The 14,575-nt window shown below is 34.0% G+C and overlaps 1 protein-coding gene across 5 annotated transcripts in view; it reads left to right on the forward strand.

The window, feature by feature from the left end:
* Ralgps2 (Ral GEF with PH domain and SH3 binding motif 2) overlaps window positions 1-14,575 on the forward strand; it is a 142,522-nt gene that overhangs the window by 64,962 nt on the left and 62,985 nt on the right. For all 5 annotated transcript variants that reach the window (XM_004853371.3, XM_004853373.3, XM_021265365.2 and 2 more), the window contains 2 exons: window positions 1,907-1,999; window positions 9,235-9,361. In XM_004853371.3, coding sequence (XP_004853428.1) covers window positions 1,907-1,999; window positions 9,235-9,361 — 220 coding nt within the window. The remainder of the gene's footprint in view (window positions 1-1,906; window positions 2,000-9,234; window positions 9,362-14,575) is intronic.

Raw genomic sequence — 14,575 nt, forward strand, 5'->3', positions numbered from 1 at the left:
ATGAATAAAAAACAAAGAATCTGAGGTTTGGGGGAGGAGGAAGCAGGAACTTGAGGTCAGTAAAAACCCAGTTTGAACCCTACCCCTTGAATAATGAGAGTATTTGGCAGGAAAGCAAATCAGAATCCTGGGTGGACCCTTTCTTGAAACTTGGAACATAAGGCTGAGGATTAGTAATACTTCATTATAAGGAAAGAGACTGCTCACTAGAACCAGGGTACATGACCATACCAAGTAAACTTGATACTGAGTAATAACTGGTTTTTAAAAACAAAATAATAATAATAATAATAATTATTATTATTATTATTTTTGGTACTGGGGATCAAACTCAGAACCTTGCACTTGTGAGGCAGGCGCCAGAACCACTGAGCTAAATCCCTGGCCCTTGTTAATATTATTTTATTGATGCATTTTAGGTATACAATGTAATGACATTCATCATTGGAAATTTGCACCTTTACATAATCTCTCTTGGTTCTTATTTTTTCTCCATCCCCCTGCCCTCCCTTCAACCCCTCCATCCCTCCCTATTTACAAAGACTTTGTTTCCATTTTTTCAGTTTCTCATTACTTCCATTCCCTCCTTTCCCTTCCCCACCCCTCCCACTTCCTCTTCCCCTTTGCCCCTTTTCTTCCTATTTCACATTATCTATTATACCTTTTAGTCCTTATTTACGCTTTCAGTTTCTCACACTAGAGAAATTATTTGGTATTTACACATGTGTCCTGTTTGCCTCAATGTTCATTTAGCTATAAGTGCCTCTAATTTCTCATTTTTTATGGCTCAGTAGTACTCCATTTTATTTTTAAAAACCCACATTTTCTTTATCCAGTCTCCAGTTGATGGCTATTTGGACTGCTTCCAAGTTTTAGCTATTACAAATTGTGCTGCTATGAACATGAGTGCACGTATGTCACTGTGGTATGATTCTTTTAATTCTGTGGGGAAAATACCCCGCAGGAGAATAGCTGGGTCAAACGGGACTTCCAGTCCTAGTTCTTTGAGGTATCTCCATACTGATTTCCACAGTGGTTGCACCAGTCGACACTCCCACCAGCAGTGGATCAGGGTTCCTCTTTCCCCACAGCCCCGCCAGCATTTGTTATTGGTTGATTTCATGATAGCAGCCATTCTTTCTGGAGTGAGGTGGGAATCTCAGTGTTGTTTTCATTTGCATCTCTCTCGAATGACTAGTGATGTTGAACATTTTTTCATGTATTTATTTGCTATTTCTACTTCTTTGTCTGAGAAATGTCTTCATTTCAGATGCCCATTTTCGGATTGGGTCTTTAAATTTGGGAGGTCTGATCTTTTTAAGTTCTTTATACATTCGGGATAGTAGACCTTTGTCTGAGGAAGAGCAGGTGAAGATTTTTTCCCACATTGTGGGTTGTCTCTTCACACTGCTGGTGGTTTCTCTTGCAGTGCAGAAGCTTTTTAAGAAGAGATCCCACTTGTTGATTGTTTGTGCTAGTTCACAGGCAACTGAGGTTTTGTTCATAAAATCTTTTCCTACACCGATGTCTTCAAGAGTTCTACCTAACCTCTGTTCCAGCCAGCGTTTCTATTTTAATATTTAGATCATTAATCCATTTCGATTTTAGTTTAGTGCATGGTGAGAGAAAAAACTGGTTTTTAAAAAAAATATATTACCCAGTTAGAGGTAGATTTATTCCCAGAATTTGGAGACAGTCAGTGGTCAGGGTAAAAGATGCAACTTATTATAGGCCAAAAACAACTTACTGTAAAGATAGTAGGTACTCTAAAGACAAATCTCAGCAATCAAAGTAATTAAATCCTAGAGCACTTATCAATTGTCTAAATTGTGCTTGTCAATCTGTATTTGTCTTGTATTCATTTTTAAACTTTTTATTCCTCCCTCCTCTTTTCTTAAATCCTCAGAAACTGTATGAGCTGAATAATCTTCATGCACTTATGGCAGTGGTATCTGGCTTACAGAGTGCCCCAATTTTCAGGTTAACTAAAACATGGGCGGTAAGTAATCTTCCTTAGTTAATAAGGTTAATTCTTTTTTTTGTTTTGTTTTGTTTTGGTACCGGGGATCAACCTCAGGACCTTGTGCTTGGGAGGCACGCGGTGGCACCACTGAGCTAAATTCCCGGCCCTTTTGTAATTGTTAGTATGATTAATTTTATGGTAGTAGATAAGTTTTAAATTACTCTGTACATTGTTCTTTGAACTGTGCATTTTCTTTGAAGTGTTCGATCAGATTTGTCAGGTAATTTGTAGGCAGCTTACAATTTGGAGTTTGGTTTATGCTCTTTTGAGAATCATTTTTATAACCTTTTTAATCATCTTTGATAATACAGTGTTTCATATTCACCTGATGGGAAATTATGAATGCAAAAAATGACATTTAATCATGTTAAGATTATGATTTTAGTAAGTTTGAGAAAAATTTAAATTCTAAGTTTGAAAAAATCTAGTGATTTACACTTCCACTAGTTTTTAGTCATAAATCTGAGGGTTTTTTCCTTACGACTGGTGGAAAATCTGATGGTAAACATGAAATCATTATATTGTTCTACATTTTTTTGTTTGTTCGGTACCAGGGATCAAACTCAGGATCTTGCGCCTGCGAGGTAGGCGGCAGAACCACTCAGCTAAATCCCTGGCCCTATTCTATATTTTGATGCTATGTTAATCATATTTGGTTTTATCACTTTGACAAGGTAAAGTATGAATTTTGATATCTGCAGCTACAAAGGCTAATCAAAACATGATATGTGTTTAAATTTTTTAAAATTTATTTCAGTACAGGAAAAAACACATTGCCATTAATCTCCCTCAAAGTATTCCCCCTCACTTCGAATATAGTTATCCCATCATCATTCTTGCCACTTTCCTGTTTTTGTTGTTGTTGGTACTGGGGATCAAACTCAAGACCTTGCAGTTGCAAGGCAGGCATGGCACCACTGAGCTGAATCCCCAGTCCTCTTGCCACTTTCTGAAGCAGTTCTAGAAGTCTTTTGCAAATGTCTTTGCAAGGTTGAAAGAAAAAAAAATAGTGAATGCCACTGCTAGTGCCATTCATGGAAAGGCAGGCTGGTAAAAACATAATACCGATTCCTTATTCACCAAATCCGGCACTTATATAATTTCTGGCTCTTCAGTCAAAATGCCCATAAAAGGTACATGTTTTGAATCGGTTCAAAACCTGAGGCAGCCACAACAGTGTAACTGAAAACACTCAGAATCACTATATAATGAGAATTGTGTTTAACCAGAGTTGGGTTTTTTCTACAAGTGTTTGTACCAGAGGGATCCAAGATAGCACAAGAGATCAAAAAGGAAGTATCTGAGTTGTTGTACTGATAAACTAAGCCAGGTAAATTAGGGAGATGGAACAGTAGTAGTGGTTACTGGATTAGAAGTCCCAGTGGAGTCAAGTAATTTACTGTATTCATGATTACAGAAAGAGGGGCTGGGGATTTAATGGTGCCACTGCCTGCCTCACAAACGCAAGGTCCTATGTTTGACCCCCAGTACCAAACAAACAAACAAACAGATTACAGAAAGAGTAGAAGCTGAAAGTGGTGAAGAGATCAGATGATTGGAAAAGTCAAGAAATTAGAAATCTCAGCATATTGGGAATATTATCTCTGTGAAAATTGCAATCAGTAATATTTTTAATAAGAATAATTTTGATTCATTGCCTCTTTTTTTCCAATTTATAAAGTCTTCTAGATATAGAGGGAAAATGACTTGTATGTCAATAAATGCCAGTAACATAATTGTTACAATCTAGTGTTCTCTTGTTTAATACAGTAGCCACTAGCTACATGTGGCTATTAAATTTAGATCATTAAAATTAAATTAAAAATTCAGTTCCTCAGTCATAGTAGCCACATTGCAAGTGCTTAACAGCCACATGTTGACTGGTGACTGTTGTACTGAATGGCACATAGGTTTCCATCATCACACAAAATTTTGCTGGACAGCAGTCATCTAATGCCTTGAACTTGATAAATGGTGGAAGGTTTTAGGGAGGAAAGCATGATGATAAGTTGGAAGAGATTGTGAAGAGCAAGGAACAAAGATGTTTAGAGAAAAGGTTAGAGGTGGGGATTCTGCAGAGGAGGAGCATGAGTTTCAGAAGGTACACTTGGAATGGTTTTATTGGGTCAAGTTAGAAAATATTTTATGAGTTTCATATCTACTGGGTTTTAAATTTTTAGTGAATAAAGAATTGAGTTTTTTCTTTTTGTTTTTTTTTGGGGGGGGGGGGTTGGTACCGGGGATCCAACTTGGGAGCTTGTGCTTGCCAGGCAAGGCATGGTGCCATTGAGCTACATCCTCAGCTTGTTTTGTTTTGTTTTGTTTTTTAACTGATAAAGGAAATGTGTCAAAAAGTACAACATATGCAATAAGGAAAATAGTAGGAATTTTCTCTTTAACATCAAGGAAAAGAATACCCATCTTACTGTTTCTATCCATTATAAAAAAAATAAGAAAAACTTTTTCTCTGAGTAATAGGGTTTTTTTTATGATGTTCACTTACCTACAAGACAACCCAAAATAATTTTCAGAAAATTATTAAAAACAATAAAATTTCTCCTTAAAAATTGAACATAGAATTTTCAAGCAATCTAACAGTTCTACTTCTGGGTATATACCTAAAAGAATTGAAAGCAGAGACACAGATTTTTGTTTGTTTGGTTTTTTACTAGCCGTTTGTCTGCTTGTTTGCAATACTGGGGATTGAACCCAGGGCACTGAGCTACATCCCCAGTCTTTTTTTTATTTTGAGACAAAGTCTCACTAAGTCACTGAGTTGCCTAGGCTGGGCTTGAACTTGGGATTCTTGTTCCTCAAACTTCCAGAATGTTGGAATTACAGGTGTGAACCACCACACCTGGGTCACAAACAGATAGCTTTTGCATCAGTGTCAATAGCAACATTATTCACAGTAGACAAAATGTAAAAACTCAAACATCTATATAAGTAGATGAATAAATGAAAGATACATACATATAATGGAATATTAATTCAAAGGAAATTTTGTGATAATCCTATACCACGGGATAAATTTGGCAAGTAATTATGCTGTGTGAAATGAGAGGACTTACAAGGACAAATATCATTTCACTTCTTTGAGGTACATAGAATAGTCAGAATTACAAAGACAGAGTAGAATGGTGGTTGCCAGGGACTGGGACAGGTGAGAATGGGGAGTTATCATTTAATAGATACAGAGTTATTATGGTATATATCTTAATTGTCCCTCAAAGGCTCATGTGTAAAAGGATTGGTCCTAGACTGGTGGTTCTGTTGGGAGCTTCTGCACCCTTTGGGAAGTGAGGAGGTGTAACCTAGTAGAAGAATGTTAGGTCATTGAGGGGCATGCCTTTGAAAGGATAATGGGACTCCAGCCTCTTACCTTCTTTGTCTTTCCTTGCAACCATGAGATGAGCACCTGTGCTAAAGTACTCCCCACCATGATGTACTGCTGTACCACAGGCCCAAAGCTATCGGCCAAATGACCATGAACTGAAGCCTTAAAACTGGAAATTCCTTATGTGAAAGAATATATCCATTACAAAATTACTTTCAGTAGTTAAGACATGGAAGCAACCTAATGGACTGTGGATAGATGATTGGATAAAAGAGTATGGTAAAGTACTGTCAGCCTTCAAAAGAAGGAAATTTTGTCCCTTGCAACTACATGAATGAACTTAGAGACCATTATCATAAGTGAAATAAACCTAACAACAGAGAAATATACCATGTCTCACGTGTGGGATCTCAAGTCTAACACATAAAGGGAAAGAATAGAAGGATAGTTTGGGAAGTGGAAGAAATTGAGAGATGTTGGTCAATGGGTACAGTGTTTCAGTTATGTAGAATGAATAAGTTCTGGAGGTCTGTACACAGCATGGTAACTGCAGTTAATTCTATGTTGTCTACTTGAAATTTGCTAACAATAGATATTAAAGATATTTTTAGTATATATATATATTTCTACTATACACAAAAGGTAACTATGAGGTGATGGGTATATTAATCAGATTGGTACACATTTCACTATACATATCTCAAAACATACATTTTAGGGCCGGGGATTTAGCTCAGTGGTGCCGCTGTCTGCCTCACAAGTGCAAGGTCCTGTCCTGAGTTTGATCCCCAGTACCAAAAAGAAAAAAATACATTTTAAATACAATTTTTATTTGTCACTTATATCCTAAAAGTACTGACAGGAAAAGATTGATTTCAAGTATAGGAGGAAGAGGTCCTGAAGAAGAAAGTGGAAGGCAGGGACATGGGCCCTGTAACAGATATCATATTTATTGTATAATTTGAGCAGTGTAGGATTTGAGCAAGTTTAGATGTATCTACCAATAAAAGCAGAATAAAGAAGCCAGAAATAGTTCCTTGCTTTAGAATGCTGATGTGACAAATAGAAACATTGTAAATCCATGAAGAAATAGATTATTTACTAATTGGAACTGGAAAATAGGTTATTAAGACAAAAAATAAAATCTAGCCCATGTATCACCTATAAAAATCATTGTCACATGAATGTGAAATGCAAAACTAAAACTTTTGGGTGAAAAATGGGTGATTATCTCTGATTTGGCATGGTATAGATAGGGATTTTGTTTTTAGATAAGATGCGAAATGTTCCAGAAATGAAAGAAAAGATAGATAGATTTTCTGTTCATCAAAAGATACTTTCGAGAAAATTTAAAAGACAACAGTTGGGATAAGTACAACAGCTGTAACTGATCAAGAATTTGTTAATAAGAATTCTTAATAAAACAAAAAGAAAAAATTAAAATGAGCATTATAAAGGTATTTTTTAGAAAAAAATGTATACATGGAAGCAATAATAAATTATTTTTTGTGGAAGACTACAAACAATGTATGATACTCTGTAGTCAGAATGAAATTAAATGTAAGAAAACGATGAACCCAAGATTTAGGATTACTGTTACTAGTTACTTCTTAAAGATAATCAAGGGAATTGGATATAGAAGGAGCACATAGGTGGATTAATTATTGGTGTGCAGTTCTTATGTAGGAAGGTAATGCATGTATATTTGTTATAAAATTTTAAAATAATTTAAACTCATACCAAGAACAAATAATAGTTGATGTCATGATCAAAGGATTATAATCTGTACCTGGAGTCAAAGATGAATAAATATTTATGCAAATAAGTATGTTCATAACTTGTTTTACAAGAATACAAGTCAAGGCATGAGAGGTAATCTGGGAGTCTTGCATTTCTTACAGTGACTGACATGAGCAGGCATATTGGTTTTATGTGTGTGTGTTTTATTTTTTGAGGTCGGGTCTCGCTATAGTTCAGGATGGCCTTGAACTTATGGCAATCCCCCTGCCTTAGCCTCCCAAGTGCTGAGATTACAGGCATGCACCACCACATCCAGCGTGAGTAGGCATATTGTGACATTAGGTGGATAAAGAATCTGTCCAGAAATCTGTAGGTCTCCTTTTTCAGTAATACAAATGAAAATATGAAGAGCTTTTCCCCAGTTATCATACTCTTGACCAAAAAGACTGATCATGAGAGAAACCTGGAGAATTATAACGTGAAATACTTTATTGTTGTTTTTTCTAGTGGGGAGAATACAATGAAATAATATAAAGATAATATAAACAGAAAAAAACTCAAAGAAAAGAAAGTTAAGACTTCATAGTTATATCAAGGTTCTGAGTATCAACAGGGAAACAGTATATTGGAGTGGTTCTTTATATTCTTCTGTTAATTTTACCACATACTGAATTGAATCTTACTAATCTGGTTACTGATTTATTATGAAAATTTCAAAAGTAGATTTTTACTACAATTTTGTGTTTCATATGTAGCAAGATAAGTTAAGAGTTCCAAATAATGTGTTTCTCTTAGTATTTGTGTTTTTGAGTGTGTGAATTATGATTGATTTATTGTTATTCCTACAACATTCTGTAACTGTTTTGCTTGTCTGAATACTTTGTTATTCAAAACAGTTGATTTGATTGACTGATAGGAAGCAGTTTTGTGTCTTATCTGGGAATGCTACTAAATTGTGTTGAAGTGGGTAAAGGGGAAGATTATAAAACTATTTAGACACTGGAATTTTATCTAAAACATTAAAGCAAAAGACTCATTGAAATCATATTTTAAAGAAGGAATCCTATTCATTTTTGTGATAGAGATTATCTGAAGGTAATTTGCATATTTGAGACACTTAAAATTGCTTAGTCATGAAAAGTAGATTCCAACTGTACTATTTGTAGTATGGGGAAGACTAGATTTCAGAATATTCTGTCTCCAGAGCCAGACTTCAAGACCTAGAAAAACAGACAAGTATTTATGAGTGCATGACTCGAGAGCACTAGTATATTCTGGTACATGCTAATCCTGTGGTCATCTTTGAATCATAGTCTGCTCATCTCTAAATGCTCAAATTTTTCTGTCAAACTCGTAGGAAAAGTAAATGAGAATTATATAGGGGAAGTGTTTTGCATGCTGTAAAATAACACCAATATTTTGACATGAAATAAAGTGAAGTCTTGTTACATACTAATGAAATAGTTATGTCATCCAGTTAAAGAAGAAAACTTTTACCAGTCTCTGCTATGATTAAAAAAAATTTTCTGAACCTTTATATTGTGGGTGACTGACCAACCTTTTATGTCTTACTCCCCTTGATTATCTCTGTTGATCTCAAATAGCACTCACTACAAACTTACTCTTCAGGCCTCTTAAGTTACGCTATTATATGATAAAGTGGTGTCAAAACTCCAAAATGTAGGGAGTCAGAAATTTTATTAGGACTGGCCATCATTAAAGTTGTTGAGAAAAATTGTTACTTATCACAAAATTCAGTATTTCTTTATGATTATGCAAAAATGATCTTATCTTTGAGGAGGTAGTCAATAAAATATTTAGGCATTGTAGGTGAATGAGAATGTATAATTTTAATTTACAAAAATGATCAAATTGCTTTATCATTTAAAATAGTAAAGATGAGAAATATAATGTATTATTTACTAGTTAATTATGTACATATAAAGGCTATTTTACAAGTAATTTGAGTTATTAATATATCTGATTTTGTTTTATTTGTATACTAAGCAACATAAAATTAAAGAAGGTATAACTTTTAAATTAAAATCCAAATTTATAGTAAATGCAACTTCATATCTTTGCTACAATAAAATGGAACTTGTAAATAACTTAGGCTTTTCTGTTTGTTTTTTAGTTATTAAGTCGAAAAGACAAAACTACCTTTGAAAAATTAGAGTATGTAATGAGTAAAGAAGATAACTACAAAAGACTCAGAGACTATATAAGTAGCTTAAAGATGACACCTTGCATTCCCTATTTAGGTGAGTTATGTTACTGTGTTTATTATTCTTAGTTGTTGCTCTTCCTTAATTAGTACATAAGAAATTCAAGGCAATTTTTTAGTTTATGTATTTTGAAAATAAATTACTACAAGATTGCTAAGCTGAAAAAACTGACAAAAGTTGTCAGCCTCATTACCTGGAATGTATTTTCATATTGATTTAGACTTTTATCCTTAAAGTTTTTCATAGAAATGAGCCATATGGTGAAAATGATGTACTTTAGTTGCTTTAGTAATGCTTTTAAAGATTGAAACAGTAGTTTACAATGAAATTTAATACATTAACTGAACGCATTGATCGAAGTTCTTAGATTGTTGGCAGATATTTTACTGTGAAAAGTTTGGGTAAAATCAGTTTACTGTGGAAATTTACCTTAGTGCACTGACAGTTCTGTAAATTTGTCTTAACTATTATTTTAACAATGTTTATAGATTCCAAGAACTATTTAACCAATAATGTCATAAGATTATTTTCAACAAAATGTGAATAAGGCTAGGTGTTAGGTTTTAAATGAAAATAAGTCCTGTACAAACTGTCCTTTTAAATTTGTCTATAAATTAAATATAAACGTTATATATTCCTAGCATATATTAAGTTGATTTGATACTCTGTAGAGTATTGAAGTGATAAGTATTTGTTTCTAGTATGTATGGCTCCCATTTTTGCTCTTTTATCTAACTGCCCAAACTTAATTTCAAGATAAATACTTATGAGAGTAATTGAAAATTGTTATTTAAGAAACTCCACAAACTTTGAAGTCTTTACAGTACCAGTGTTTAGAAGATGAGGTGGGGACAAAGATAATGGATACACATCCATTCAGCTGCTTAGTTCCTGGAGAAAAGTTGAATTCATCCAATATTATGGAACCTCCTAGGATTCCACTGTGTGTGGGGGGGAAGTGTCCAGTGTTGAAAGCGAAATACCGTTAAGCATAATACAGTGGATGGCCACTACATGGTATATGTTTGCACTTTTTTTGGAAACAGGGTTTCACTATGTCTCCCAGGCTGTCCTCATACTCTTGATCCTCCTGCTGAACCTCTTGAGTAACTAGAATTACAGACGTGTACTCCCACACCCAGCCACGTGTTCTGCTTTTTAACCGTAATCTTTTTTGGGGGGGGGATTGTACCTTTTTATAATACATCTTGGTTCTTATTTTTTCCCCATTCCTAGCCCTCCCTTCACACCCTCCACCCTTCCCTATTTACAAAGACTTTATTTCCATTTTTTCCATTTCTCATCATTTTTTCCTTTCCCTTCTTTCCTTTCCCCTGTGCCTCCCACTACCCCTACCCCTTTACCATAATCTTGACTGTCCCCATACTTGAATATATAATTTGGGGGAATAGAGGTTTTTAAAAAATAACTTCATAATTCACAAGAATAAGGTTTTTATTGCATGAAGAACATTATAGTAGGCTGAAAATTGGCAGTCCTTAGTTTCAGAGGGGCTCTGCTGTAGCTCTGCTTTCAAGACATAGAATTGTCTTCGTTGAAGTTTGTTCTGTTTTTCTAGAAAAAGCATGCACAGGATCAGAATCATGTTCTTCAGGCTGGATGGGTCCATATTGATGTCTTTTAATTCATTCATTTTTCACAGTTGAAAAAACTAAGGTCCAGAAAGATAAAAGACCTGATTCAGAGTCCTAAGACCTAATTAATGAAAAATCTGCCATCTAAAGTCTTAGTTTAGCATCCTCCTTTTATACCTGCTAAACTCTCATGCTAAGTTGTACTGATTGTATGAATTGTATGATTCTTTTCTTATCATTGTCTTTTTCACACTAAATTCCATAATTTGTATCTTCTAGTAAAAAGTATTTTTATTGAAAATAACAAAAATCCTTTCGTTCAAGAGTATTTGTTTTATATTTTCCCATAGTGGTGATTTTATATGAATTTTGAAACTGTGCATGTGTATATATGCACATTATGTATACATATTGATGTACACTCATGCATATACAGAGAGATAAAAAGGGAAGAAACAAACTAGCAAAGTTGTTTCTCTGGAATCTGGAAAGCCCTGGTACCTGAAACAAACATAGTCATTCCTTTGCGTTAAAGCAGATAAGGCAAATACTGAGGTATAGATGTTAATTTGGACAAAATATTAGAATGATTCTATATCATCAGTTTAATTTCTAGTAATTTCCTTTTGTGTCATCTCCCACATTATTTAAATAGTACTGAGGACTAAACTCAGGGCCTCATATGTCTTAAATGCTCTACCGTTGAGCTATATCCCCAAGTCTTTTTCACTTTTTATTTTGAGACAGAAGCTTGTTAAGTTTCCCAGGCTGGCCTTGAACCTGAAATCCTCCTGCCTCAGCTGCCTGAGTAGCTGAGATAACAGGCATATCACCAGCTAAGTTCATGAGAACTTAGAATTGTGCTTTTTCTTCTGTCACCATATGGTTCACTTAAGCTGATAAAAAAAGTATCCTGTTCTTACTGGGTTTTTGTTTGCTGTTTGTTTAGTATGTTGTTACCTCCCTCTTCACTCAGAAATTTTCTCAATATGGTCACCATCAATGTCATAGTTGAAACATTTAATAGGTATTTATTTCTCAAGCTTCATCTTAATTTTATGATTAAGATGTTAGTTATTTCTCTTCCCTGAAATTCTTCACAAGCAGCACCACTCTAATTGGTTTACCTTCTGCACTTCTGGCTTTTATTTTATTGATTTATCTTTCTCTGTCTTTCTCTTCGATGTATTCTGGGTCTCAGTCCACTTCTTTGCTTATTCTCCGTAGAGTGGTCTCGTTCAGATTCTTTCTATATATTTTTTATTGACTCCCAAATCTAGGCTAGACCTTGTATTTCTAGATTTCTACTTAGTTCTTGAGGCCTCCTAACATTTTAGATTCTAAAATATTGATGGATTAGTAAGTAATTTCAACACAAGTGGAAATGACCTCCTCATCTTTTCCTCTTTTCCAAACCTGAGCCTCTCCTTATCTTTTAGCTTAGTCTGCCAGTGATCACATCAGTGTAGCATTATCTGATGCTTATAAAAGTAAGCATTTAGTAAATATTTGTTGGTTCAACTAACTAAATGCCTTTCTGGCTCTTCCCATTGTTCCTGCAATGTCAATTGTTTTAGTTTCTGTTTTAATAGTTTTAATACAGTAAATGCATTTGTGTGGCCTGTTTCCGTTAATGAACCTCTGTTTCCTATATTCTATAGCAAAAGGTGATACATTTGTCTGAGATCTACCTAAGAATTAGAAACGAAAAAAGAAAAAAATGGCAAAAACCTTAAAATGGTAAAATGGAGAACATACACTTTAGCATCTGCACAATTTTATATATTGGTAGTCTTCATATCTTTCATCCTTGTACTGTTACATGGAGAAACATGTAGATTATGGAATGATTATGGCCCACTTGGCATAAAATTTAGGTAGACTTGAGAAATGAAACATTTGTCAGATAAGTTACTCTGGCTCACTTATAGTTTGTTTCAAGCATGAAAATCATCCTTTGAGTGTAGTGAGTTTTATATCACATCTTCAGAGTAAATCTGTTCAAAGCATACTTGCTTTTCTTAAAAATGTGAAACATATCTCTTGTACAGGTTTTTGACTGCTTGATTTACATCATAGACGTCTCATTTTTAAAATTCCTGGCCTTCAGTAGTGAATTATGTTGAAGAATGAAAATTTAACATTAGTTAATGTTTACTTTTTTTATATTTTGTTCTCATTTAAATTTAATTAGGCTGTGATTTTTAAAATTTAACTTAACCTTGATTTCAGAATCTTTTCCTATTCATACAAAAACAGACCTATTTAATTACCAAAAACTTAAAGCATTTATAAGATGCTGTACATTTGATAACGCAGAACTTGGCCTGAAGATGTTTCAAAGATAGTACTCTTAGTGAAAATGGTTGCCTCATTTAACTATTCTTTGGGTGTACAAAATGTGCATTAATCCATTGTATTTACTAGAGATTCTTAGGGAAAGAATTTTTCAACCCAAAGAATCTATAGTGCAGGTTGAAAACCTAACAGCCAATCCATTTCTTAACATGAGAAAGGTAGTCCAAACTAAGTATTTTTTTTACTAAAAATATTTATCAAATACAACCATTCTTTGTGAAACCTAAAAAGAGGATAGGGATCAAATGGTGATTAAACTCTTTATTTCTGTACTGCTAAATGTATCTGTAACTCAATATGGATTAAATTATAAGAAAATGTAGTCTTGGCTCTCTGCTCGTCTTTTGAAAAATTGTCTCTTCTGTTGGTTTGCATTCAAGGTAAAAATTAGTCAGTTTGGACAATATAGTGAAAAATTCTTAGAACAAAGATGCAATTTGTCTACAGAGGAATAGTTTGGCAAATCTTAAGGAAAAAATTGCTTTATATGAGAATTATGGTTTTAAATCTGAAAATCATTAACAGTACTCATTTGTTCTTGTCATTGGAAAATAAATAATCTTAAGGGGCTTGTTGAAGAATTTGGCACAGGAAGTTTTGCTTTGCTGCAAAGAGAGAAAATGAATGTCATATAAAAATAATGTGGTTATATTAAACATGGTAAATACTCTTTCCTGTGTATTTGTCAAACCTCATTTCTACTTTATTCATATAATAGGAAGATGCAGTAGTAGCTCAACCAAATTAGGATGCTTGCTGGGAAAGAAGGCATATTTTTAAAACTATGAAAATAAATAAATTGTTTTAGTACTATATATTGCTTATTGAGTGGAAGCAGAATGTTACATGGAAGTTTTTGTAAAATCTCTAGCCCTTCTGCAGGACACATACATTGCATCTATATATGTAACGCCTCCTTTCTCTTCCCTCTTTTATCAACCTAAAATGTCAAGTTATCATAAGAGGTTTTTAATTAAGTTTTTGTTGTAAGAAAAGGCTTATAACTTTGTGTAATATAGTGCTCCCTCCCCAAAATACCTGCTTTTATTTCTGTAATGATATATTCATTAATGTACCTCATCCTCTTAAGCCCTTTTTTGTCTTGGTTCAAAGCTTTATCCTTATAGCATATAAACAGAAGTAAGCATTTAGTATACACAGTGTTCGTTCAACTGATTAGATAAATGTTCCTTTTCTGGCTCTTCTCATTGTTCCTGCAACTTTATTTGTTTTAATTTCTGTTTAAATACAATAAATAGCAGGGGATTTAGCCCAGTGGCACCGTGCCTGCCTCACA

Source organism: Heterocephalus glaber, unplaced genomic scaffold (assembly GCF_053883595.1).
Source record: "Heterocephalus glaber isolate CG9 unplaced genomic scaffold, H.glaber_assembly_v1.0 deba00001600, whole genome shotgun sequence".
NCBI lineage: Eukaryota > Metazoa > Chordata > Mammalia > Rodentia > Bathyergidae > Heterocephalus > Heterocephalus glaber.